The sequence below is a fragment of the Fistularia commersonii genome, chromosome 4 (assembly GCF_037954325.1).
Source record: "Fistularia commersonii isolate RoL2024-O1a breed Wild chromosome 4, RoL_Fcom_v1.0, whole genome shotgun sequence".
In the NCBI taxonomy this organism is placed as follows: Eukaryota; Metazoa; Chordata; class Actinopteri; order Syngnathiformes; family Fistulariidae; genus Fistularia; species Fistularia commersonii.
In genome coordinates, this window is record NC_141287.1 from 14,009,435 (window position 1) to 14,035,871 (window position 26,437).

The following is a 26,437-nucleotide window of genomic DNA, read 5'->3' on the forward strand; positions in this document are numbered from 1 at the left end:
ACACCAGTAAACACCTGCTTTCATCCTCCATGTGTGTGTGTGTCTCCTATATTTCCCACCTCTCATTATCTGACAAACACTTGGCCTTCAAACGACCAGGAGGTGATGTTTACCGTCGAGTCAATGGGGAGAAAGGATGAGAGGAAACTTTAAGTGAGGGGAGATCACCTGAGGGCAGGGGAGACGCTACCTAATGTGACCCTGGGAAATATCCCGGAAGTAGCCCCACAAAGACCAGGAAGTACCCCGACAAAGAGTAGGAATTAGATCCACAAAGATCAGGAGGTAACCTGGCAATGAGCAGGATGTAGCCAACAATAACCAAGAAGTAGCCCAACCAAAAATATAAAGTGACGCCGTAATGACCAGGAAGTAACCCCACAATAACCAGGGGGTACCCCGACAATGACAAAGAAGTAACCCCACAATGACCAGGAAGTAGCCCGATAAAAAAAACAGGAAGTTACCTTACAATAACCAGGAAGCAAGCCCGACAACAGCCAGGAAGTAAGCCTGACAATAAATAGGAAGTAACTTGCCAATAATGAGGAAGTAACCTGACGATAACCAGGAAGTAACCTGACAATAACCAGGAAGTAGACCAACAAAAAAACCAGGAAGTAACATCACAATACACAGGAAGTATCTTCTTCCTCTCCTTTGGGTGGCTCCCTTCTGGGATCTCCACAGCCTATCAGCTGCCCCCAACTAACCCACAGCCAATCATTTGGATTTTCCATTGCTTTCAATGGGGCAGAGAAACACACACACACACACACACACACACACACACACACACACACACACACACAAGTTTGGTTGCACTTTTAACTGTCCTTAAAAACAATCAGACAAATTTCCACACAAAAAGTCCCAACCTTGTGTGTGTGTGTGTGTGTGTGTGTGTTTCTCTGTCCCATTAAAGAGAATGAAAAATCCATGAGGTTCATTACCAGGCTTTACAGGTGGTTAATGAACTGACGGCCAGTGTCTCTCTCTTTCTCCCCTCTCCCTTTCTATCTCTCTTCCCGTTTCCCTCTCTCCGTCCATCATGCTGTCTTTATCTCCAGACGCGACGAGGTGGACGCAGCTGCTGCTGCAGGAGGATGGGAATCAACCCCGGAGGCTACAACTGTGTCTCTCACTCTCACACACACACACACACACACACACACACACAAAATTGTTAAGCTGCAGCGGAAAAAACGTTTGTCGGTAACATCCATGACTATAAACCTTGTTCATGCCAAGGATTGCCGGTTTGTGTGGAACTACTTGCCGAAGTTCCCTTAAGCAAGACATTGCACCTCCCACCCACCCCCTGTTGCTCCAAAATAGCCTGGTTAGCGCCTTGCATGGCACTTCTGCCGCCACGAGTGTGTGTGTTGTGTGTATGTGTGTGTGAATTGTTGAATATGAATAAATCCATGGTGTAAATCCACCATTTATGTGTCTTCAGATTTTCTTTATTTTACCCCTTTCAGTCCTGCGGGGCATGCACAGGCTGTCAGGTTAATGAGCCACATCCAGGGAACACTCATTAATACCTGTATTCCTTCACATTATGACACAAATTAGGGATTAACTTGTACAAAAGTCATGTATTCCCAATTACTGACATGCTGAAGAGCGCTATGAATAAAATACACTCCACCTTAATCTGTGACAGCTGAGACTAATCTTTGTTTATCTTGTGCCAGCTTATCTCATACATCTTTGATGTGAACGGATTGTTCATAAACTTGGGTCATTTTACTGACTCGTGAGTCAGTTGTGCAATTGCTATTCTAGCTGCATTTGTATCAATATATCCAGTTCTTCAGTGAATGAGCCCTGTGGGAAGAGAAATAGCTCTGGTTTCCTGTTTCAACTCATGTGCCCCCTTTCCCTCCCTGCTATGAGCTGTGAATGGCAAATCAGAGTGGCCCAACCCATTCACAAAACAAACAAATCACTCAGTAGCTCAGAGTTGCATCCCCAGCTCAAAAAAATGAACAACTTACTCAGTAGTTTGACAAACTAATAATTTAGTAGCTCAGAGTTGCCATCCCCACTTGCAAAATGAATGATTCCCGCAGAAACGAACCATGTAGTGGCTCAGAGATGCCATCCTCCATCAAAAAACAAATGACTTACTCTGCAACTCAACGAACGAATCACTTCGTAACCAAGAATCGCCCTTCCCACTCACAAAACCATTCATTCAGATACTCAACAAATGAATCGTCCAGTAGGTAAGGGTTGGTCTCCCCATTCACAAAATGAACAACTCAGCAAAAAAAGTACTCTGTTGCTCAATGAACAAATCTCTCTATAGCTCAGAGTAGCCATCCCCACCCACAAAAAAGAACGGTTCACTCAGCAACTCAACAAACAAATCATGCAGTAGTTCGGAGTAGCCCTCCCCACTCACAAAATGAGTGACTCACTCGGCAACTCAAAGAACGAATACTCGGTAACTAAGAGTGACCCTTCACCCTCACAAGACAAACAACTCAATCAGTAACTCAAAGAAATGCTCAGTCGCTCGATCTATGAATCACTCAGTAGCTAAGAGGTACTCTTCCCACTCACAAAACAAACAACTCACCAACTCATGAAGTAATTCAACAACCGAAATACTCAGTAGCACCTGTCAAAATCTTTTCATGGCAAATGGATTTGGATTTCTTCCATTGAAGATGTTTCACTTCTCATCCAAGAGGCTTTTCTATTCAGTTCTTCAACTACTCTGTGAACGAATCACTGACCTGCTCAGAGCAACCGTCTCCATTCAAAAAAAATGAATGACTCATTCAGCAACTCAATGAACTAATCACTAAGTAACGAAGAGTGACCCTTACCATCCACAAAACCAACTGCTCGTTTAGTGACACAACGAACGCAGTTCTCATTAGCTAAATGAACAAATCACTCAAGTCACAAAGCGAACAACTCACTCAGAATCACTCGCTGGCTCAGATTAGCCTTCCCCATTCATAAAACGAACGACTCATTCAGTAACTCCACAAACATATCAGCCATCCCCACTCGGAAAACGGGCGAGTGATTCAAATGATTCAAAAATTCGATTATTTTTGTTGACTGACTCATAAACCCATAGCTAGCGTTAAATCATCTTTTTATTTCTTTCCTTTACCCACGCTTTTGCCAATATGGCCGCCGTGCGCGTGTCCGCGACGAGTCCGCGGCGGGGACGCGCGTCAATTAAAGCGGTTGATGCAGCGGCAGCGGTCACGTGACGTCCAGACAGCGAGCGCTCAAGGAAAACGCCCGCGCCGTGTGCGCCTGTCTTCCGGAGCTCTACGCAAACGGCGTAGACTGCCGCCAAAGGTCCCGGAAGTGCGTGACGTCCATTGCGTAAGAGCCGTTGATGAATCGGTGTTGACGTAAAGTCGAGGATTTTTTTTTTGTTTTTTTTCTTTTTGGTACCGAGCGGAGAGGAAATGCACACGGCACTCGAGTGAGGTAACTGCTTTAAAAAAAAACACACATTTATTTTCATTCACTCCCACAACATGGACAACGGGTGGCGTTTCGCCGACGACGCAGACGCTCTCCGCCGGTTTTCTCTCCCGGAACGCCGGCGACAGAGTGTCCCACCGCCGCCTTATTCGGGGGCGATTGTCGGAGGCGAGCTAGTTTCCAGTGTGACGTCTTGCTAGCTTAGCAGCCGGGGCGATGTTGGTTATTGAGCTAGCTAGCGTTAGCAGCCCGACTACGAGGAGGAGGGGGCGCGTTGGTTTTCACCCGGGTTCTTTTTAACGTCGGGTCTGTGTGGATGTGTGCTTTGGGGAGGGACGGGCGTCGTCCAGGTCAAACGGCCCCGCTTTTCTGTTCGGTTTTCACGGTTTATTTTCCTCCCCCCGAACCCCGGCTAGCTGTCGCATCGCCACGTGCCGTCGTAGCCGCTCGTGTCCTCGAGTCCCCCAGCCTGGAAATGCGGCGGGTTTTGTGGTTCCCATCCGCGGGACTTGAGGGCCATTCTAAGCGACGTTTCTAAGTTCATCCCTGGACAATATATATATTTCCAGCTGAAAACCACTCGATTAATGTCTACTTAACATAACATCTAATTGTAAGAAGTTTCAGATAAGCAGGTTATTGGAAAAAAATTGAAATTGAGTCACAAGTGCCCAAAAAAAGACACTGAAATATTCCTGAAATCTATCAATAATTAATTTGTACGACTATTCCAGTGTAACTCAAATTGTCATCGGAAATTTGAATTTGGCAGAGTTTTCCAACCTCGGGTTGGGGGGTGCATTTTAACCCACGCTGGGAAATTATCAGTTCACCCAAAGAGAAAGCATTTAAATGACTGGACTATACATTATTTAGAATAATATTAGGTAACAACAGTAGGGAAGACATTCATTGAATTAGATATATTTATGTATACTTATTCTACTGGGCAGTTTCATTGTCCCTGATCCTGGAATATCCTGCAGGGCCAGGCAGCTCTTCTAACTATTAACTCAACACTTGAGTTATTATTAAATTGTATTAATATTTAATAAAACAATTATAAAGAAAATCAGGATTATTCCTATGCGAAATAACCCTTTATCTCTGCATTTTGCATTTTTAAATTGGGAATATAAGTGAACAACTTATGATTATTTACTTTTTTTTTTAATATTCTGTCATTTTGTGATTTATTTTGCAGTTTATAATTTAGTTGGATTATAGTGCACGCTCAGAAGATTTATGGTCGTAGTGAGAGGGGATATGAAAGTAGTTGGTGTGATAGAGGAGGATACAGAAAATAGGGTTAGATGGAGAAAGTTGATATGCTGTGGCGACCCCTAAAGGGAAAAGCAGAAAGAGGAAGAAGATAGTGCCCCCTCGTGTAAATTCTCCCCTGCTGTAGTTCCAGCCGTGGCCACTAGGGTGGCCCAGTGAGCTGGGCTAATGGCTGACAGGTGTTCACCTGCAACGGTAGTCTCCCTGACAAGACACCTGAGCGACTTCTCACCGTCACACATCTGACAGAATCACAAATCACATTTCCACGTTTGTAACTACTTGTTTTCACTTTGTGTAACTCTTAACTACTTGATTCTATATCTCCCAAGTCGAGAAAACATCTTTGACAGAAAACACCATTCTTGTTGCTCATCTTTATCTGATGTCTGGCTCATATCTTCTGGACCTTTAGAGGACCTTTTGACCTCATGGGCCCCAACCTCCAGCCAATGTTGTACTGATATTTCCCCCTTTATGTAACGTGTAAGTTTCTTAACAGCCTGAAACCAGCAATAAAAGCCTTTGGTCAGGCTTCTCATGGTAAATACAGTTGTGTTGTTTATGAAACAGACTGTGTGTTTGTGTGTCAAGAGAGTGTGGGAGAGTTGCATTGGTAAGCAGTTGGTACATTCCACCGATGGTTTCCAAAGATTGCGACCCCCGGAGCATTTTGGCACACTACAGTTGTGCGATTGTGAATTTTATCTCCTTTTTTTTTCTTTTTAAATAACCTTGCTACATGTTGCCATGGTAATGGGGTGTGTACATATGATCCCACATTAAGCAGATTTTCTTCCCGGGGAGATGGATGTGTTTGACAGAAGCACATATTTGTTGTTTATAGAGGGCTGGGCTTGGGAAACAGGCCAGGAGCCTTTCAAACGTATTTGTTTATGTTCTTTAAGTGTTCCAGTGTCGGATCCCATCGGCAAGGTCACCCTTCTTCAAGGTGACCTCCAAAAACAAAGATCTGTTGGTGTTCACTTAAAAAAAATGTATTTATTTTTAAATCTGACAGCTTCCAATATGGCGGCGGTGTTTGTTGTAATGTTTCTCCATAGGCGAGTACACACACACACACACAATCTTACATGTGAAAACACCACCTGCCTTCACACTCACGCCTCATCCTGTAGGTTAGAACATCCAGAAGGAGTGTCAATTTGAAGGTCTTTTGTCAAGATGGATTTTTGGTCATAGTCGTAATTTTATTGTCATTCAACAAGCCTGAAGCTCTCAGCTTCCTTAAGTTAGGCCGCAGTGGTGCTCAGAAGGTTCGAGCAATCAGCCCTCGAAGTCTCAACTCAGACACTTTAGGGTTGTTTATCCAGTGTGTGTCTGTGTGTCTGTGTCTGTCTGTGTGTGAACCGCGACCTTCATCCCATCTGTTGTCTCAATGGGGCAGACAGTTTGTTGTGTTTGAGCCTCGTGGCAGGGGCTCGTCATCACTCCACGACACCACCCGTTTCTACTTCCTGGTTCCAGTGTTGCTGTGACACCACAGAGGCAGAAAAGTGTGTGGGTGGGATGAAGCCATGGAAGGAAGGCAAGCAGAAGTGTTCTTAGTGGATCCGTGTGCATGTGTCTGCAAAACAATAGGAATTGTAATAATGCCAATCAATGGTCACAACTTTAACCAGAGATTTGTGTTTGGTCTTAAGATAGAAATATTGTTGTTGATAAAGGAATGCAACTCGGGGAGGCTGGCAGATCTATATCAAGTGTGCGTGTGTGCGAGTTTCCACTATATATCATATTCATATATTTTTTTATATATTTATGAACACTGTACAGGAAAGACAAAGGATATGAATGTTAACAATACTCTGCTAAGAGTAAGACAGGCAGAAGTTCACCTGAAGTTACACAAACATCCTTCATAAGAAGCTAGTCATGTGCTTCATCCCAGACACGACACACACCCACCCTACACACACACTTCCTCGCCCTGCCTCCCTCCCCTTCTGTACAAAATAGTAAAGTCATTGAACATCAAACATTCAGCCCTAGCATTGGCGAAAAACATTTTCGTCGGGCCGCTCAGGACCAGAGGTAGGAAGAGCCATCTTTTTTTTTCCCCCTCTCATAACCCCACAGATATGGGTTTTGTTCGTTTGTTTGTCGTCTTTTTTTTGTTCCCTGAGACTCCATCATTATCTGTGGTCTGTGGCTTTTCTGCTCGTTAATCCCAACTTGGGCTACCCATAGCTTCAGTCTCCAGGCCCTCATGTAATGCAGATGAGACATTCAGGGACCCCACGGTCTGTTTTTTTTTTTTTTTTTTTTTTATTTCCTTCGGGATTAGTGGAAAGTTACTGCAAAAGATAATATGACTGTGTAAGTCCATGAGGGGATTAAGGAATGATTAGTCCTGGATTAATCCCTCCCCCAGTCGGCATGGCGTTCAAACACACATTTCGGGGGTGAGGAGCTGAAAACATTCCGCAGCAAGGAGGTGGATGGTTTTAAATCCTGATCCCAGCCAGACACGTGTAATCAGTGTGATTACTTCATTGTGATATATTGGATTTTTCTTGCGCGTGTGTGTGGCAGCATAGCCATCGCTCGCCCCCCCCTCCTGTCGGCGCCTCCTTTGCCGTGAACTTGGTGGCCTCCACAAGCATGGCAACTTTGCCTTGAGAGCCGCTTTAAGTCTGCCGTTCAAAGTCGTGTGTGTGTGTGCATGTGTAAAGATCAACCCACAGATGGTCATGTCTGGCCGTGGAGATGATCACCGGTAGCCCTCTTATGTTTTGGTGTATCGTTGCCACCAGCTTCTCCCACGACTTCACGTGAAAACATGTCTCCATCGCCGGGGTGGCTGCGGTCCTCTAAGAAGATCAGAAGGACACGAGGCAGGTTGTCCGTTGCGCTGCCTTCAGGTTCGCCTTGGCCTCGTTGAACCAGCAGAGCTATTGTTGCTGATAACCGCCCACATCTGGCCCTCCGGTTCCACCTCAGGGCTTCGCCAGGGAACATCTAGCATGCAAGAGTGCTTCTTAGTAGCAGCCTTCTGTTGTTGTCTACTATCACACAGCAGCGACCCGTCTTTTGGTTTTACATTTATTTGGCTCCGATAGCACTGCGGGATGCCTGGACACCTGCTGAATGTCGTCCAAGGTTCATTTTTGCAACAGCACAGCAAGTTAGGTGGAAGATTTGCAAGAAATAAATTTCTGACTCTGTTGAGGGGAGCTAAAGTTATTGTTTTCCTGTTGTTAGCGGATGCTATCAACGTTGATGTGCTATTATCGCCATCAGATGCAACAGTGAATCTGACAGTACCAAAACACACAAACATTCTCCCCCAGCCTCCTTTTGCACAACAATGAGGGAGAAGTGAATTTGACGCCTTCATTTCAATTTTAAAATAAAAATTTAAATTTGAAGTTCAGATTTGAAAAAACAAAGCAATCAAGGGCCCGACTCTTGCATAAGTGTCGACTTTACCAACCAATATGATTCTGCAAGATTTTTTTTTTCCTTTTTTTTTGGGTTGGTTGGGTTGGTTACCCTGTTTGGGTTTACGACACAGCCATAGGAGCTGAGGTTCAGTAAAGCTCACGTGGAGAACGGCAGAACAACTCATAGCCTATGCTTTTATGGTTTGTGTGAGTGTTGTACGGTTGTAAATCACAACTGCTGTAGCCGTATCTCCTGAAGCCGCTTTAACCACAAAACATGTTTTGTGGAAGAGCTGCGGTTGAAAGTCCACCTGACTTGAAAGCCACATTCCTCACCGGGCTCCCTGCAGACACTGGCCATGATGTTCATGACGTGCACGGTGGCATGAGGATCATATGAAGAGGCTTAGAGGGCCAGAGGACATTACCCCCCCACCCCTGTCAGAAATGACTGGGTTCTGTTGTCTAGTTACAACCCATCCAAACAGAGACTCCAGCACCTAAAGGGGGGCGTTCACAGCTGCTAATCAGCCCAGACATTCACTAATGTTAAAAAAACGGTGTAATCGATGCCATAGTGGGTTTTTATGCAAATCTCCAGCCTGCCAGCAGGAGGTGCCTCATCGTCCTCGGCCGCCTGTAGTTCCTTCAAAATCTGAAATACCCAGAAAGTTGCCGTTAAACGACCGGAAAACCAGCAATGAATCAGCAGAACGGCCCACAGCTTAGAAGTTCCCGTCCTGTTTCATCACGGTGATTAAAAAGATCCAAACCTCTGCTCTTCTTCCCGAGGTTTAACCCCCCCGAGGCCCCAATAAAGCCTCCTTTGTGGCCATCAGAAGGCGTGGGCCTACCGTTTGGTTCAAAGGTCACCACTGTCTCATGTTTATAAACAGTGTGTTGCTGTAGGTGGTGTGTAAGCACACACAGGCTGAGCGCCATCACACACACACACATGCAAACAAACGACGCACACCGGTAAGTCCTGGCTTCTATCTTCTTGAATCGAAACGCAAACGCTGCTCATAGAGAAAGACGAGCTGTGAGAAGCGCTCAACGCCTTGCAGTTTAAAAACTAATTTCTCTGTAAATGTAATTATTTCATAGGCATTTAAATTGTAGTGATTTCAAAGAAAATGTGATTCAGGCTTTTTGACGTGTTTATCGGGTTCCCCTTTTGAAAAGAAGATAATGTCACTCAGCGTGTGGACTGATTGTGTCACACCGTGAGGAGGAAGTCTGTCGGGGATCAATGGCAGGTTGCTGATAAGGATATTGTGATGAAAAAAGAAAAGACAAGGGCTTTGTTTTTAAATGAAAGCGCTCACGCAGTCAAGAGCATATAAATACATAGAGACACACCAGCTCTGCTGGAACTTTGTTTGCAGGGGATCAACTCACTCTAATCATATTGAATTTTCAGGTAATTGATTTAGTTTTTTCCCCCCTACCCCCTTTACAATTTTGATATTTACTTCAATTTTCAGGGAAAATTCATTCTTTTTTTTCTTTTTTTTAAAACTTTGTTTAACTTGTATCAGACTTACCATATTGACAGGAACCGTTTTGTTTAATTATTTGGTACTTTTAAAGGTATTTTGTCTGCTGTTTTCTTAATCCTTTCCACAGCTTTTTATTAAAATATTTCTGATGCATTTGAGGGATTTTAGGATAAGAGTAATGTCTTTGAATCCAAAGCACGGACGTGACCTGGCAGAAGTGGTGTGAACGCCTGCACGTCTTGACGTGCCACTTCCTGTTTCCTGAGCCGTGTGAATCCACTGGCCGTCTATGGTTGAGGAGCAGAGGCCGTGTCCATTCACTCGTGACTCACACTGTTAACACACACACACACACACAGTGTGTGCGCGTGCGTGGATGCTCATCTGACACACACACACACATACACACACGGGCCTTCCCCTCCCGGGGGCTACACAGCAGACCTTATGAGGATCATTTGACTGTAATGGTATTGCTGCTTCAAGCTTTTTTAGAGTGGAGTGGTGGGTGTGTGTGTTTGCAGTGCCCAGGCAGTTGAGGGGTTACACAAGCGTCCAAGGAGTGTGAATTGATTTTATGTGTGTGTGTGTGTGTGAAGGACAGGCTTGTCATCCTCATTCTCTCTGTTTTGGTAATTTCCCGCTTATTTTCCGGTTGTTTCCTTGTTTGGTCTCCACCGACTCAGCTGATTTCTAGATGGTCTCTTCTTCTTCCTTCTCTTCATTTATGTGAATCACTTCCTAATTATCTCATCCCTCTCTTGACAGGGACCAGAAGTTTGGGGACAATGCGAGTCCACGTCCACACCAAGTTCTGTTTCCTGTGTGTGCTCACCTTCCTCTTCCCGCAGTCCGGCCACTGCCACGGGGACGGACATGACCGCCGTCGGGCCAGTCACCATGGCAACCACACCCACAGCGACCTTCAGATCTCCGAGGCGCCGTACGTGAGGAGGGAGGCGCCAACAACCGAGTCGGCGACACAGCAGGGAGGCAATGCCCTCGAAGAGGAGCAAACCTTCTACATACAGCAGCTATTCAGACGCCACGGCCAGAAGGACCGGCTGGACTTCCAGGGCTTCCAGAGCCTGCTGCTCAGTCTGGGCCTGGGCGAGGTCAAGGTGGTCAGTGTGGACCACGAGGACCTGGGTCATGACCATGTCGCACACCTGGACCTCCTGGACGTGCAAGAGGGTCTTCATATGCATTCCCAGGACGGCGCTGAGGGCGAGGAGCATGGTCACACTCATCCCCACAGGCCCGCCACGCATAGGCCACACACAGAGCGAGCCACCACAAGGTGCGGCCAGCAGCCCACCTCCACCGCTGAACACAAACACCATCACGACGAGGGGAACGCGCACACAGATGAGGCCTCTCGGCCTCACAGGGACCACGAATATTCTGTGCACGCCCAGGGCAGTCATAAACACGCCGACCATGCCCACCATGATCACCATGATCATGGACACGACTTGAACCGCGTTGACCAGACCGGCACGGCTCTCCCCACCCCGACTGCCAACCACAACCAAATCCAGGACCTGGAGGAGACGGGCTCAACGCCCTCCCCAACAGCGGCCCGCCCCAAGAAGCCCAGGAAACCTGGCAGGGTCAGAGGTCAGCGTGGGCGGGACAGAGCCCCGTCAACTCAGGCAACGCCGTCCGATGAGGTAGCTGATGGACACCATCATGGGCATAAGAAGAAGAGGGAGGCGTCAGGAGGGGCAGCCACGCCCTCGTCACTTGCCCATGCCATGCCTGCACACAGGGAGGGGTCTTCTCACAATCACGAGGAGGTGGAACCTTCACGTCGACCTTTACACCTGAACTCATTATTATTGTGTTTCCTCCTTTTCTGACTGTACGTTCGCTGTCCCCTTGCCCCCCACAGTGTCTGAACCTGACGCAGCTGCTCACTTACTATGGCCTCAGCCCGGACGCGCTCATCTCCCCCCGCCAGTTCACCTACCTGTGCCCTGCGCTGCTCTACCAGATTGACAGCCGCGTCTGCATCCGCCACTACCACCACGTGGACGTCAAGCAGGAGGCCCTCAGCCCCCCCAGCTCAGGCAAGACCCACCTCCCTCATTTCTGCACCCTTTTAGCGTACTTAAAATCCCTTTTCTACATACAGAGTAAAAATTATTAGCTGATATAAGTTCCACCCACTCTTTATTTGTCACATTTTCCCAAACCAGACCCCAGCAGAGCCGGGTTTGAGCATAAAATAAAATTTTTGTCTCATGCTAACGCGCTGTCCCTTTGACTGATCCACCGTGACCTTTGACCCGCTCATGCCGGGCTGCTTGTAAACTTCCTCCCATTCACAGGGATTGTCTGGGTTGATTCTGAATCACGTTCATGTTGCTCTAATCAAAGAACTGTCAGGGTGAGAAAATGCTTTTTTTTGTGGGGCAAGGAGGAAAAACGGGTAAAACAATCTAACAAGCACAAAGTAATCAGCAAACTATTCTTTAATTGAGGCCCTGAGGCCTGAAGATGAGTTTAAAGTTAATGAGTAACATCAATGGAGAAGAAGCTCATAAAATTAAAGTCCTTTTGGAAGTGCAAGAGGTTTTTAACTGTTCCCACAGAGGAGTCATCCATGCTTAGAAGTGTATATGACCCTATCATACTGCAAGAACTTCTTGCAGTTCCTAGAAAAATTCCAGGAAATAGTCTGTTTCTTGATGAATTTGGACAGCAGAGGAACAAGGACCTTTAGCTCCTAAAACCATCTAAGCTCCTTCTCCGAGGCAGGGTCTTTTTATTGTTCCGTTTGATGATTGGGGGAGCCAATAAGCCTTGCCCATTAGCAGATACTTCTCACTGAGCACCATTCATTTCAAGCCATCATGGGCACTGGTCAGATGTTTTCTTGCCACAACATGGAGCTGTTTCAACACTTCAGTGTTCGTTGTTCCAACACTTTAGACCAGAATAAGTGTGGCGTTAGCTAACAGGGTTCTTCACACGGCCAAGCAGTGCGGGGAGAAGATAAAAACACTCCAGCCATCTGATAGCCCGTGGTTATTCCATGTACGCTGTGGCAGCTTCCACCGCCACGTTGTCCATGTTGTATTCTTTGATTGTTTGTTTTTGTTTGTGAATGCAAAACTAAAACGTTCCCCTGCTGGAGGCCGGACAGTTCTCAAAGGTCCCCTCCGCTGCACTGTTGGTTCTCATCGGCCAAGACCCTTGAACAATGCTCATTTTATGGGCTCCTACCTCCCACTCCCAATCGGTTTTATTTTCCCCGACAGAGGAAAATAACACACCTCCGATGCGAATGCGAGAAGTGAATCTGTCAAACGTCACGCCACTGTGAACCAAACTACCTCTACCTTAAAGAGTGATTTTAAAAAAAAAAAAAAAAAAGGAGGAAGTGGATCAAAGGTCAGGAGTCTGCTTATTAGAGGCAACCGGTGAGTTGCACGAGGGCCGGAACCGCAGGCGCAGCCTCCCCCCGCCCCTACGCCTGGGGCGTGTGTCTCTGTGTGTGTGTGTGTGTTTTCCTCCCGTTATTTTACTTCCTGTACGATGCCAATTAGGAACCCAGGGACACTAGGAGGAGTTGGGGGGGCTTTTTCCCCGAGCCTTGACTCGCAGAAGGAATATAATTGGACGGATCCCCATCCACAAACACACACGCACACATATCAAAGACCGTGGGGGGGGATAATGAACTGGAGATGCACCTCCACTAGCCACCACTCAGGGGCAGCAGGGTGATAAAGAGAAAAGTTCTCTCACTAAAGGGGGACCGGTGATTGGCATCTCAGTGGTCCGCGTTGCTGTGGCAACTGTACGCATCATCCCGAACACTTCCGCCAAATCAGAGCATCCAGGCCTTTTTTCTTTTCATGTTGTTCCTTCTGAGTGACATCTCAGTTCTCTGAGGGAGAGGAATCTTCGTCCTCCAGAGACCACCGTGACCTTCTAGAAACACATTCAGTGATCAATAATGAAAGTCGTATATGTGTGTGTTCCCCTCCAGTGTGGATTTGGCTGTGGGGCTTCGTCTCCATCACCATCATCAGCCTGCTGTCGCTGCTGGGGGTGGTCCTGGTTCCCATCCTTAACCAGTCCTGCTTCAAGTTCCTGCTCACCTTCCTTGTGGCGCTGGCGGTGGGCACGCTCAGCGGGGACGCCCTGCTGCACCTGCTGCCTCATGTCAGTAACACACACAGTCATCTTCACTGAAAATAGGAAAGTGTACACATGTTGAGGGGCTGCTCTTCCATTGATAATGGTTTACAAGAACCAGCAGGCAGCACGATGGTGCAGTGCTTAGGAGCTTCCCGTAACTACATGGAATTCCACAGGGTTCTCTGGGTTCCTCCTAAAGTTCAAGCGCATGCAGGAGGTTCATTGGAGACCCTGCATTCTATGTCTCCATACGTGGTCCACGGTGAAGCTCTCCTGTCCATCACAGCTGGGATCTGCCCCTGTACCCCTGCGACCCAGTTGGCAAGATAAGCGATGTAGATAATGAAAGAATGAGTGACAGAAAAGAATCAGCCAATCTATCCCTGAGAAGCAGCGCAGATTATTTCCTGAAAACAGATGATGTGAATAGTGCCACAAAATATATCCAGATATCCAAACATCTCCCTGGAAGCAGCAGGAACCCCCCTGGTGGAGACGTGACTCCTCACCCTGGGCCGATCCCAGCCAGCTGCACTCCAGTAATTACCCATTAAATAAATGGTTCATGTATTGAATATATCAAGGACGTTTAAAAGCCATCCACACACATGCACAAACACAGCGGGGTGCGGCGCTGAAGGACACTCGGACTCAGAGAGATAATGAGGCTCATTTGATTTTAATCAAAAATGAAAATGAAAACAGCGGCTAATAACAGATGATTTTGCCATGTTTAGCAGCCTGTCTCTCAGTCTCACACACACATAATACGCTAGTGGTGAAGACCGGTACAGCGCCCTGCTTTAAGGGTAAATAATGTGGCGATGGGTTAATCATTGAAAAGCTATTTCCTAGAGCAATCAGCAGAGTTTGTGTCGTCGACACATCCGATTGATCAATGATTAACGGTTGTCATCCCTCCACCGGGTCAATATCGAGCACTCCTGCTCATCTCCAGGCGGCTTGTGTGATCCCTGCGGTTTCCATTTGCTCTGTAAATGTTATGGATGTATTGATCTCTAGATGATCGAGAAGCCGGAACATCATTATGTGTAAATGTGTGAATGAGTAAGTGTCGAATGTCCCGCTTTGTCTCCAGTCCCAGGGGCAGCATGACCACAGCGAGGACGGCGGTGGGCATCACCACGGCGACCTGGCGTCAGAGTTTGACGGCGTGTGGAAGGGGCTGACGGCGCTAGCGGGCATCTACCTCCTCTTCATCATCGAGCACTGCATCGGCATGTACAAACACTACCGGGACCAGAGGGTGAGGCCAGGAGATGAACACACGATGAAGGTGTGATGAATGAGTCACCTGAGGCGATGTTAAGGACCCTTGTGTTTAATGTCAGCACCTAAGGAAGGCCGGTGAGGAGGGGAAGATCGGCAGGAAGCTGTCAGATCACAAGCTGAACCGCCGCTCGGATGCAGAGTGGCTACACCTCAAGCCCTTCGGCGAAGGTGAGGTGAATCCTGCCTTTTCCCACACACACACACAAACACACACATTTTAACGTATGGTCTCCCACCTCCAGGTGGCGAAAACGCTGGCGCCTCCTGCGACAACGAGCACAACGACACACAGCTGTCTGAGCTCCAGGCACCCGACTCCCCTACAAAAGCGCCGCTGAAGCCCTCCGATCACACGGGGCAGCAGATGCCTGGGAAGGTCAATGGACACAAGGCCAAGGGTCACGGACACTCGCATGGAGGCAACTGCCACTCAGACCAGGAGATGAAGGACGCCGGTATCGCCAGCATCGCCTGGATGGTCATCATGGGCGACGGCATGCACAACTTCAGCGACGGCCTTGCCATCGGTGAGGTTTTAGCGGGAGCAGGGTAGGGTATACTGTATCCCCCTGGACGGGTATACTGTATCCCCCTGGACACCCTGAGGAAGGTCAAAGTGTCTGCTCGTCACCCCCCTCTTGTTAGTCCCAGGTGTTTGGAGCTCATGCGGTCTAGATTTACTGCTGAATTTTAGAGGGGATGTCCTGACAGTTGGAAATTCTTTCTTAATGTCCAGGTCCATCCTGGCTCATCATGGCTCTGCTTGGTCTGTCTTTGGAAACTCTGGAGGCCAGAGTTGTGCTTCATCCCAAGTGTAATGGTGCGGTTGTTGTCTCCACAGGTGCTGCCTTCAGTGCCAACCTGACAGGAGGAATCAGCACATCAGTGGCTGTCTTCTGCCACGAGTTACCTCATGAGCTGGGTAAGTGATTCCCCCCGCCTGCCTTGGAGAACCTGGAAAAATGTCCTTGAGGAACTTGTGTTGTCCTCGATTGTCCAGCTCCTTAACCCAGACAAATAGCTTTCAGCTGTTTTAAGTCATTCATCTGAAACTTCAAAGACTCTTTTGCCCTTATTTTTAAATGTATCCTTCCTGAAAATAGTAGGGTCAGAGTTTATTAATGGAGATTTTATCCATACTGTATCAAATCACGACCCAGTTGTCTGATGACCCTCTCCATGTAGAGGGTCTGGACCACCACTCTTTAAGATGATCTACAGAAACCCTTAATTCCCCCTCTCGGAGCAAGCACTCTGCAACAACAGCGAGGAAACGCTGCCTTCTGATGAGCAGGAACCTTGGACAGATATGGGCAGCCTTCTGCCTCGACCGGGAGAGACAGAAAGCAAGAGCGTAATGGAGACAGAGGAGGTGTGGGGGCTGGGAGTTTGAACAGTTACATACCAGTAATTGAAATGATGCAATGATAGCTTTAATAAGAGAAATAGCAATGGTGGATGCCTGGGGAGATGCTGCAATCGCTCAAGCCACTCCCCCCTGGGAACCTGCAGCATGAGGGTGTTGGGACTTGGAAGAAGAGGTTACTATCATGCACTGAAGACGGGACATGAGTGCAGATGGGATCGGCATGAGAGAGGTACATCATGGGATATCCCTCAGCAGAGTAAGCCCATGGCAGCATCACTAGGGGCTAGGCTAATGCTAACTATAAACTGTATTATAAAATGGAGATCTGAAGATGGTTTCTGGGGAAAATAACCATATTTGTCAGATTGGACAGACGCTCAGTGTATTTTCAGTGAGCTAGATTAGTTCACTTGTTTCTTGAGAGATTCCTCCAGTGGTCTTCCAAAGACCGAGACTTCTTAGGGTCTTGTCATGATAGTTATTTTGAGGTCATTTTCAGCAGAGGTAACATATAGCTGACCTTCCGCTGATTTGTTGGAGGGGGTTCCCATCATTCCCTGATATATCAGGTAGTTTCCTGTTGATTTATCAAGTGGTTTCCCTGGTGTCTCTCAAGGTGGTTCCAACTTTTCTCTCAAGGTAGCGTCCCTTTTGTCTTTGCAGGGCACTTTGTTGTTGTCTCTTTAGGTATTTTCTTGTTGCTTATCCAGGCACTTTACTGTTGCCTCTACATGTAGTTTCCCGTTGCTTCTGTAGATACTTTCCTGTTGTCTCTTGACATGGTTTCAAGTTTGCCCCTGGGTAGTTTCCTGTTGCCCCCTCCATGTACTTTCCTGCTTTTCAAGGTACTTTCAAGTCGTCTCTACACGTACTCCCCTGCTGGCTCTCCAGATAGTTTCCTAAAGGGTTGTCTCTAAGGGTAGTTGTTGATTTATCAGCCGGTTCGCTGTTGTCTCACACTAAAATGGTGTTTATCTGATGGTTAAGATGAAGAGTTGTGGTTTCACTCTCTCTGTTCCGGGATATTTCCAAACCCTGAGGAGAATTGCAGAGGGCGTGAAGCTCCTTCCCACTCTGACCCCAGCGTTGCTGCCGCCGTGACGCCTGTCACTTTGATGAGGACTGGAGGCAGCTTGATGACGACGGCGATGGTGATGATAAGTTTCTAGTAGCCAACATTGAAGCTAATTGGCGATGAGGGCCGATTTAATTGCTGCGTCTGAGGTGATAAGGCGGCGACAGGCGTGTCGAGCAGGCTCCGACGACACCGCTGCCGGTGTCTTGCCTCTGATTGATGGCTGACAGCCGAGGTAATGTATTCATTGAGGTAATTAGCGGCTCGTCTCAGGCTGCGGGAAATATAGGTCGCCGTTCCTCCCCTCCTCATTCTCAAGAGATCCGCCGTCGCTCCACGCCGTCGACCCGCCGTGATGAAGAGGCAGCCGCGAGAATTTTTGTGGACAGAAAACGCCGGGGACAGCGTCAGCTCCTGGAACGCACCAATAAACGATCAATATCCTGTCAGTCGGAGATGGATCACGCCATCATGTCCACCCAACTCCCATTTCCACACGGAACGGGTGCCATCCCAGAATTAACGTGACAAAATGATGAAAAATGATGGGGAAGGTTTCGGATCGAGGTCATGGGGGAGAAAATGAGGAGAACGGAAGGGCCAAAGAGCCACAGGAGGAGGATGGTTCTTCTAGGTTAATAATAAAGCATGTTTGTGGTTCTCTTCCTCACCAGGTGACTTTGCGGTGCTGCTGAAAGCGGGGATGACAGTGAAGCAGGCCATCGTCTACAACCTGCTGTCGGCACTCATGGCGTACGTGGGAATGCTGATCGGCACCACGGTGGGCCAGTACACGCACAACGTCACCAACTGGATCTTCGCCATCACTGCCGGCATGTTCCTTTACGTGGCGCTGGTTGACATGGTGAGGCGATCGTAAAAGTGAGTTTGGGCTATTGGAAGAAGCCCTGTCTAATGGCGGTCGTTGTGGTCACTGTGTCCCATCAGCTCCCAGAGATGCTCCATGGTGACAGCGAGGAGCACAAGCGCTGCCAGCTGGGCCATTTTGTCCTGCAGAACCTCGGCATGCTGACGGGCTTCGCTATCATGCTGCTCATCGCCATCTTTGAGGACCGCATCGTCTTCGACTTCAGCCTCTAGCTGCGGCATAGCCGCCGCCACCAGCCTTAGCCCTGCATGTGTCTCCTCCATGGCCTCCATCATGAACACTTCAACGCTGCTCACGCCGTCTACATTGTGCCCGGTCACCTCCTGTCCGCTCATCACGAGTAGGACAAACTGTGAGGCGGCGGGGCGCCAGTCGCTCTTTGTCGCTTTCTGGTGTAAGTCTTGTCCCCGTAACCCCACCCCTCAACACCCTGTCCCAAGATCCATGCCTGCTCCATCCGTGGTGTCCTTCACCCCGCCATCCATCATCAGTGTCACCGTCTTCCCCCAAGCCCCGGCCACTGGAGCACTGTCACGGCCACAACTCTTCCATCGTTCTACTAGCTCATTTACCCCGATTTTCGTGAGGAAACGGCAACTTTCCAGAAGATTAACAAGAACTTTTTCTCTTTATATCGACTAAAACAAATTTAAATCAGCGAATTAGCCGTACATTGACCCTTGTGTGGTGTTCGGCTCTGTGGGCATACACACACACACAAAAGTGAAAATGGGTCCCACAGACCCAAACACCACACAAGGGTTAAGCTAATCATTAGCCTGAAAACTGAACGGTATGTTAGAACCAGGCGCTTAACATAAACTGAGGGCCATTTTAGAACCAGGCAGTTAGCATAAATGACAGTATTGTAGAATTAGGTGGTTAGTACGAACTAAACGTAAAGGCAGGACCAGGCGGCTAGCACAAACCCCAGAAACGAGCGGTTAGTATTAACTGAGCAGTATATCAGAGCCAACGGGTTGGCATAAACCTAGATAATTTGTCAGCACCAGCTGGTTAGTACAAACTGAGTGTTATATAGGAACCAGCCAGTTCATATTAATTGAATGTCACATCGGAACCATATGGTTAGCATCAACTGAGCTGTATGTCAGAACCAGGCAATTTGCATATTATGAGCGATATGTTAAAACCATGAGTTTAGCATAAACGGTTTGTTTTTTTTAGAACCGGCTGGTTACTATGAATTAATGTCACATTGAAACCATGCTAACCGCATGATTCGAGAGGCACATTTGAGTTACAGTAAACTGAGATAATGCATCGGTACCAGGAGTGGTGTGGTGGAACCCGGCAGTGAGCATAACTTGAATGTCACATCAGAACCTTGTGGTTAGCATAAAATTTTCGGTAGTTTAGAACCTTGAAGTTAGCATAAGCTGAGCGTTAGCTTGCAATCAGTTGTAATGGGACCTCGGGAGTGATGAAGAGCGACATTGTGATATTTATGGTTATTAGAATATTCTGGATTATTTAATCCTGTAGGAAATGGCCTAAGAGGCCAGGTGTTATTTTACTCTTTCTTTCTGCAACACCCTCCTCCTTCTACTAACAACTTATTTAATTGGCGTCTCCTTGGAGACGGACGCTGTCGCCGCACTCGCTATCTGCACCTTTTGACCAATCAGTGTTCCTGTTCAGAGGCCCGCCCGAAGTGCAGGTCACATGACCCAACAGTCACAGGGCTCAACAATCTGTGGCCAGGAGACGTTGTGGCCACGACGACCGCCATAAACTGTGAAATTGTAGTTCTGTCTTGTCGTCGACGGAGATTTGTAGTTTACCAGGTGTGTTACCCCAGGGGGGCCATCTGCCTATAACCGCCGCAGTCAAAGGTCCAGTCACTCATGCAAATCTCTGTACTGTAAACACATGGCGTTGCTGTGGAGACCGGCCGGCGCAGGGCGGGTCTGTACATTTGGCGTGGATGTTTGGGTGATTGGGTCCAGGTGATTGTCATTACCTGGGGAAAAAAACCAAACATCCGCAGCAAGGTCCGGGTCTGGTTCCGATGTCCCCTTAACCCTGGGGCCGCCAGTAATTGAGCAGCTATGAATCTATTTATGTTAATTCACCTCAGTGGAAGAATCCGTTTACTTTTCTCTCCAGACAATCTGGGAGGCGGACCAAACCATTCCTGGCACTTAATGGGGGTGCGGGGAGGGTACAGTGAGCCAACTGCGTGGATTTTCAGTGGCTGGTGCTTGACAGACACCTCCCCCCCCCACTACCACCTCTTCCTGCCCCAAACATTCCATTGGCTGTTTGCTGCTCACATGCCATGCTAGCTATGCTAGCTGCTGGAGCTCACAGATGTGTGTGTGTGTGTGTGTGTGTGTGTGTGTGTGATCATTTAACCTGTCACTGTGTGACATCGTCACCTTTGTCATGGCACCTCCATCGGCTGTGTGTCCTCGTTCTATGTCCTGCAAAATGAAAGTATAGGAAACCTGTGGAACGGGCTCATCAGACAGGAAGTATCCAAGGTTGTAGTTTAAAATTACGATCCAATCAGTGAGATTAATCGCTTGCCCTTCGTCCTCTGCTGTGATGAGAAGACGGCGCATTAGCTTAGCATAATAACTGGTGGTTAATGATAAGAGTTAGCTCCCACTCAGACCCAACCCGGTGTCGACGATGTGACTCCTTCATTTTATACGTCGCGTCTTTAATTTTGACTTTTTTTTCCCCCAAAATGTAGTTAAAAATTGGCCGAGCACCTTAGAAGGCACATTGGTATTTCATGACACGAAGAGCTCAATTTTTGCCAAAGCCATGCTAACACTTTCCATAGGCTGTCATTCATTGTGCTAAGCTAAGCAGCGGGACAGGAAAAATTAGGTACTTTGTTTTTTAATCAATGTCTCATGAAGTCTTCTGTTGTGGACCTTCTCCTTCTTCGGAACCAATCAGGTGTCAGAGTCGAGGCTAAAAATATCTTCTTTGAGTTTGGTTGATGGGATGGGATGAAGAGGTCGGTGTCCCGTCGAACCTCGAGACAAATAGCCTGCAATGTTCACCCTCTTCCCACCGAGGCGTTCGGGTTGTCACAGCGAGACGTGGGTGTGTGAACCGAACCGGAGAACGCCACTCCATCTCCTTTGTTTCCTGATGTGGACGAAAAAATGTTGGCAGCGTTTCTTCACGGCGCCTAGAATAAAGTCAAGGGTTGAAATCCTGGTCTGTCCCTTCTTGTCTCACACTCACATCTTCACCACCAACCTTGTTTCATATTAGAATATAGAAAAGTCACTTCCTCAGCGACTATCAGCATCCCTGTCCTGATCCAGAACCAAGTCGCCATAGAACTGAGGTGACCTGAAGGTCGAACCGAATGTCAAACAGTAAGGAGAGGACAAGCGCTCCAAGCAACAGGAACGAGGGCTTCCAAAGAAATAGGTGGGAAGTCGGAGCGCTTGGCTTCGGGGGGACGGGGCTAATGACATCGCTTCCTGTCTGCTGCCAGGCCACCCACTAACCCTAACCTTCCATGAAGACTTAGAATAAGGATATATATATATATTTGGCTAGTTTTTAAAGTTACATAAAGGGTTTGAAATATTTCAACCAATTAATTATTTAATAATTTGTTAGTTTTTTGTTTTTTTTTTTCAAAATTCTCTAGTTTTTTATTTATTTTGTTTGATTAAGAAAATTTAACATACTTTAAAAGAATATTGTTTCATTTTTAACTGTCTTAAGTTTATTTCACCTTTGAAAAAACAGCTTTTATTCATTGCCATTTTGTTCATTTGACTAATTAAGAGGAAATTTAATTGAATGAATGAAATCTGGGTTTTAAAAGTATTTAATTTTTTTTTAATTGGGCAGAAGTCAACAACCCACCCCCACCCTATGAAGGACCCCCTCATGAAGCCTCCCCTAACAATCCCCCTGGGCTTCAGAGACCCAGAGACGCTCGTTGCTGCTACAGCAGAAATGTCACCGCATGAAAAAAATGAAAAAGCTCCACAGTTGGGGTTCTGAAGGGGGGGGCGTCGTAAAAAAATGTCAAGAGGGTATTTTCTCAGATCTGGTTGTACATTCGGTATGATGACAGTAAAGGGCATTCTACTCCATTTTATTCTCAAAGCTCCTCCTGCTATGAAGAAGTCCATCCTCGGACCCCGAGTCCACCTTTCCTGTAGAGGAACCGTTCCCACCGTTCACTGATTCATTTGGTCTGCCAGTTAAGTCCTACAGAAGGCCATAGAAGTACTTCAGATAATAAAAGAGATGAAGATAGAAATTCTGGAGGACCTACTTCTCCATAGTAACAGTGGTGAAGGTTCAGGCACCTCCTCCTGCTGCTCCAGAGGAAACTCCAGAGCCGTGACCTTGAAAAGGGCCCGGCCCTCCTCCTACTGACCTCCTTCCTGCTTTTCATTTGCAACAACATGGCATCGCGTCCCTTTGCTGAGAGAACCTCAGCTTCTGAACGTTTCCCTCAAATGTCCACTTTTCCCTCCTCCCGTTTGTTTTCGTTCGTTCTGGAGATTCCACGTTAATATGTATCCATTCATTTTTTTCAGTTAATCACAAAAACATCATGCTCAGTTATACATTCCCCTCTGAGAGCTTTCACCTTACCGCGGTGGAGGGGTTTCATCATTGGTTTTCGTCCTGGTCTTGGAACAGTGGACCGGCTCTATACCCTCGGCAGGGTCCTCGAGGGTTATGGGAGTTTGTCCGACCAGTCTACATGTGTTTTGTGGAGGGCATAGGACAGTGTACCGCGGGTAATCCTGTGGTGGGTGCTCCTGGAGTATGGTATACCGAATCCCATCATACGGACTGCTCGGTCCCTGTATGATCGATGTTGGAGCTTGGTCTGCATTGCCGGATGTACGGTAAGTCTGACCCATTTCCGGTGAGAGTTGGAGTCCGCCAGGACTGCACAGATTCTGTTCATAACTCCTGGCCGCAGGATCGAATCTCTGCTTTTTGTAGATAATGTGGTTTTGTTGGCTTAATCAGGCCATGATCTCCAGCTCTCATCGGAGCGGATCGCAGCCGAGTGTGAAGCGGCCAGGATGAGGATCAGCACCTCCAAATCCGAGACCATGGTGCTCAACCTGAAACGGGTGGAATGCCCACTCCGGGTCAGGGAAGAGGTCCTGCCCCAAGTGGAGGACTTCAAGTATCTCGGGGTCTTGTTCACAAGGGGATGATGGAGTGGGATCAACAGGCGGATCGGTGTGGCGTCTTCAGTGATGCAGACTCAAAGCTCTCAATTTACTGGTCAATCTACATTCCCACTCTCACCTATGGTCAGGAACTGTGGATAGTGACCAAAAGGACCAGACTGCAGATACAAGCAGCCGAAATGAGTTTTCACCACAGGGTGGCCCAACTCTCCCTTGGAGGTAGGGGGAGAAGTTCGGTCATCCGGGAGTAGCTCTGAGTAGAGCCCTGTTCCTCCGCATAGAGGAGTCCACTGAACGCCACAGGAGGTCTTTCCTGCCTGAGGCTATCAGACTTTTTAATTCCTCTCCCTTCAGCCACAGGGAATCTAAAAATCTTAAACCTTAAAAAAAAAACAACTCACCCACTTACTGTAAATTGTAATCATTTATCTGTATAATATTCATAACTGTGCAATATTACATTTCATAACAGCTGCATGTGCAATATTTTTTCATACTCTTGTGCACTCCTTATCTTTCACCTGGTACTTAAGACCTTAAGACACTTTATAGCCTTGACTTGTTACTTTGACACTTTATAGTTTAGTTTTTTTTTTTTTTTTTTTTTACTGTTTGTACAATTTTCTACTATTATTTATTATTGATTATTGTTGTTTTTCTTGTAACTCTGGCACAACAATTTCCTTCGGGATAAATAAAGTTGTTCTTATTCTTATACATTTGCACATACATTTCTGCCACTTTTTCCATGAATTCCTGCAATTCTTTAGGAAAAATTCCCACTAATTTACAGCTAAATTCTTAAAAAAAAAAAAAAAAAAGAGGTAGATTTTACTGGGTCGGTCGTTGCAGTCGTTCAGGTGAACGTCTCATCTGCCCTCCTTCTGCAAGCAGCCCTGGGCGGGGGGGAACACCGGGACCCCCGACGCAGCTCCGTAATAAATGTGGGTGAGCGTTGTCTCCTGGCAGCTGATGGACGTCCTGGTCTATAAAAAGTATCTGGGCCAAGAGCTGGGTTACCCGACGGGGCTCTAAAAGCCTACATGTGCCTCCTGATGAACGAGTGCACTTCTGCGGGGCCTAAACTCATTTCCATTGAGCCACTCCGCCAGGCGGCGGAGAAGACAGAGACCCCCTCCTTCCTCTGAGAAGTCAGCCCATTCAGCCTGCATTGCACAGGCACCCTCTTCATCTTCACTTCCTGCCATCTTTCCTCGGGGGCGGCTCTTTAATAGATGCCTCTCCCGCGGTTCGCATTGCATTTCAAACGGCCTTAATAGGAAGAATGGTTGGGCCTCGCTGGGCTTTAGCTGCTGGGTGGAGGCAGGGGGGCTTCTCCGCCCTATGGAGTAATTTCATTCAAATCTACTCTTTTTGACATGAAGAAGCGCAGAGGTGGTGGTAGCCATAGCAACACACGGGGCATTTGCTTGTCCTCCCCCCCCAGAGTGTCCACCAGGGGGTGCCCCTTCCTCAGAGCCAGCTCCCGTCACGTCTCATGAATTTTAGAGTAAATGAAAGGTGAAAATTTATAAAATCAGCATTCTGTGTTAGCTCTAGCATTCTTGCTGTAAGCTCCCATCACTAGCAGTTGGAGGTTTGACCTCTACTTTGCGCCTAACTCTAGAGTTGGTGGCGAGCAGCTAGCCTTTCATCAGATCTTGGCTATGTAGTCCACGCCCAGCTGTTAGTCCTGATCATTAGCAGTTGGAAATTTGCCCTCTACTTTGCGCCTCAACCAGCTCAGAGTTAGCAGCCAGATGTTAGCCTATCATTAAAGCTTGGCTAAACGGTCCATGGTTCGCTGTTAGTCCAGATTACAAGCAGTTTGAAATTAGCCTTTTATTTTGTGCCTTGGTTAGTAGCGAACACTTAGCCTGTCCTATTGAGTACAGCTTTGTGGTTGTCGTCGCCTTGTCGTCGCCCTCCCAGAATCAAATTGGTCAAATCAGCATTTTTTGTTACCTCTAGCTAGCTCTAGAACACTAGCTGTTAGCTCCCATCATTAACAGTTGGAATTTGCCCTGTACTTTGAGTCTTGACCCATGCTTGCAGTGTGCCTTACAGTTTGCACATAGCTAGAAAGTCAGCGGCTATCTGCCAGCTCCATTGTTTGCTGTCAGTCCAGTTGTTGTCTGTTAGCAATTAGCCCGCTTCTTTCCACTAAGAAGCGGGGGTTAGTGCCGAGCTCTTTTGGCCGCGGCTAAGCAGGTAGCGCCTCGGCTAGTGGTTAACTTTGCGGCTAGCAGCTAGCTCCGCCTCCTCGTCCTGTTAACTCCTCTCGTTCAGCCTCTTAATCTAGCTCCAAAATTCCACCAGGAAGGTTTTCATCCATGTCATGTTTCTGGGTAAAGCTGGTCTAAGCAACATGGTTCCAATGATCTTTGATAGAACAAGGCTAGAAGGTTCTAGAAGGCTAGAAGCTTCATTAGCTGCAGGTCCAAGCCGAGGGAACGGCGGGCTTCGTTTCGTGCTCGCTACCCTCGCCAAGTGGTGAAAATGCAGTACTACAACAACCCAGTTAAAGCTGCAGCCAAAGCGTTTAAGGATTACATATTAAATCAGCTATTAATTTTTGGATCTTCAGCTGCTAAATATCTGAATTTGATTAAAATTAAGTTTAAAAATACACAAGAATGTTTTGCCTGCATGTGTGTGTGTGTGTGTGTGTGTGAGCGTCGGGGACTGGGTCAGACAAGGACAAACCTGCACCGGAATACTGAGATGTTCTCCTGGTCCTCTCGAGCTCAAAGCAAACAAATGAGCGTCTCTGGGCGTCTGGAGAGTCGACATGAAATATTACAGTGTGGCCATGTCTCATGAATTCATTAATTCA

General features: G+C 47.4%; 1 protein-coding gene across 3 annotated transcripts; it reads left to right on the top strand.

The window, feature by feature from the left end:
• Positions 1-3,401: 3,401 nt before the first annotated feature.
• slc39a10 (solute carrier family 39 member 10) lies at positions 3,402-21,629 on the top strand. 3 transcript variants are annotated; one of them, XM_086145436.1, is made up of 10 exons: positions 3,402-3,468; positions 10,424-11,454; positions 11,550-11,727; positions 13,656-13,831; positions 14,907-15,074; positions 15,160-15,268; positions 15,343-15,627; positions 15,942-16,022; positions 18,219-18,409; positions 18,493-21,629. In XM_086145436.1, the coding sequence occupies exons 2-10, from the start codon at positions 10,444-10,446 to the stop codon at positions 18,643-18,645; spliced, it is 2,352 nt and encodes a 783-aa protein (XP_086001562.1). In that variant the 5' UTR covers positions 3,402-3,468; positions 10,424-10,443; the 3' UTR covers positions 18,646-21,629. The 3 variants fall into 3 exon arrangements, with proteins under 3 accessions (XP_086001562.1, XP_086001561.1, XP_086001563.1); XM_086145435.1 differs by lacking the exon at positions 3,402-3,468 and adding an exon at positions 7,022-9,576; XM_086145437.1 differs by lacking the exon at positions 3,402-3,468 and adding an exon at positions 9,055-9,131.
• The last annotated feature ends 4,808 nt before the right edge of the window (positions 21,630-26,437 follow it).

Coding starts and splice junctions, on each gene's coding strand:
- slc39a10 (XM_086145435.1), top strand. CDS start 9,468: ATGAAAGCGCTCACGCAGTCAAGAGCATATAAATACATAGAGACACAC. Junction 11,455..11,549: donor CTTCTCACAATCACGAGGAG/GTGGAACCTTCA, acceptor TGCCCCCCACAG/TGTCTGAACCTGACGCAGCT. Junction 16,023..18,218: donor CGAGTTACCTCATGAGCTGG/GTAAGTGATTCC, acceptor CTTCCTCACCAG/GTGACTTTGCGGTGCTGCTG.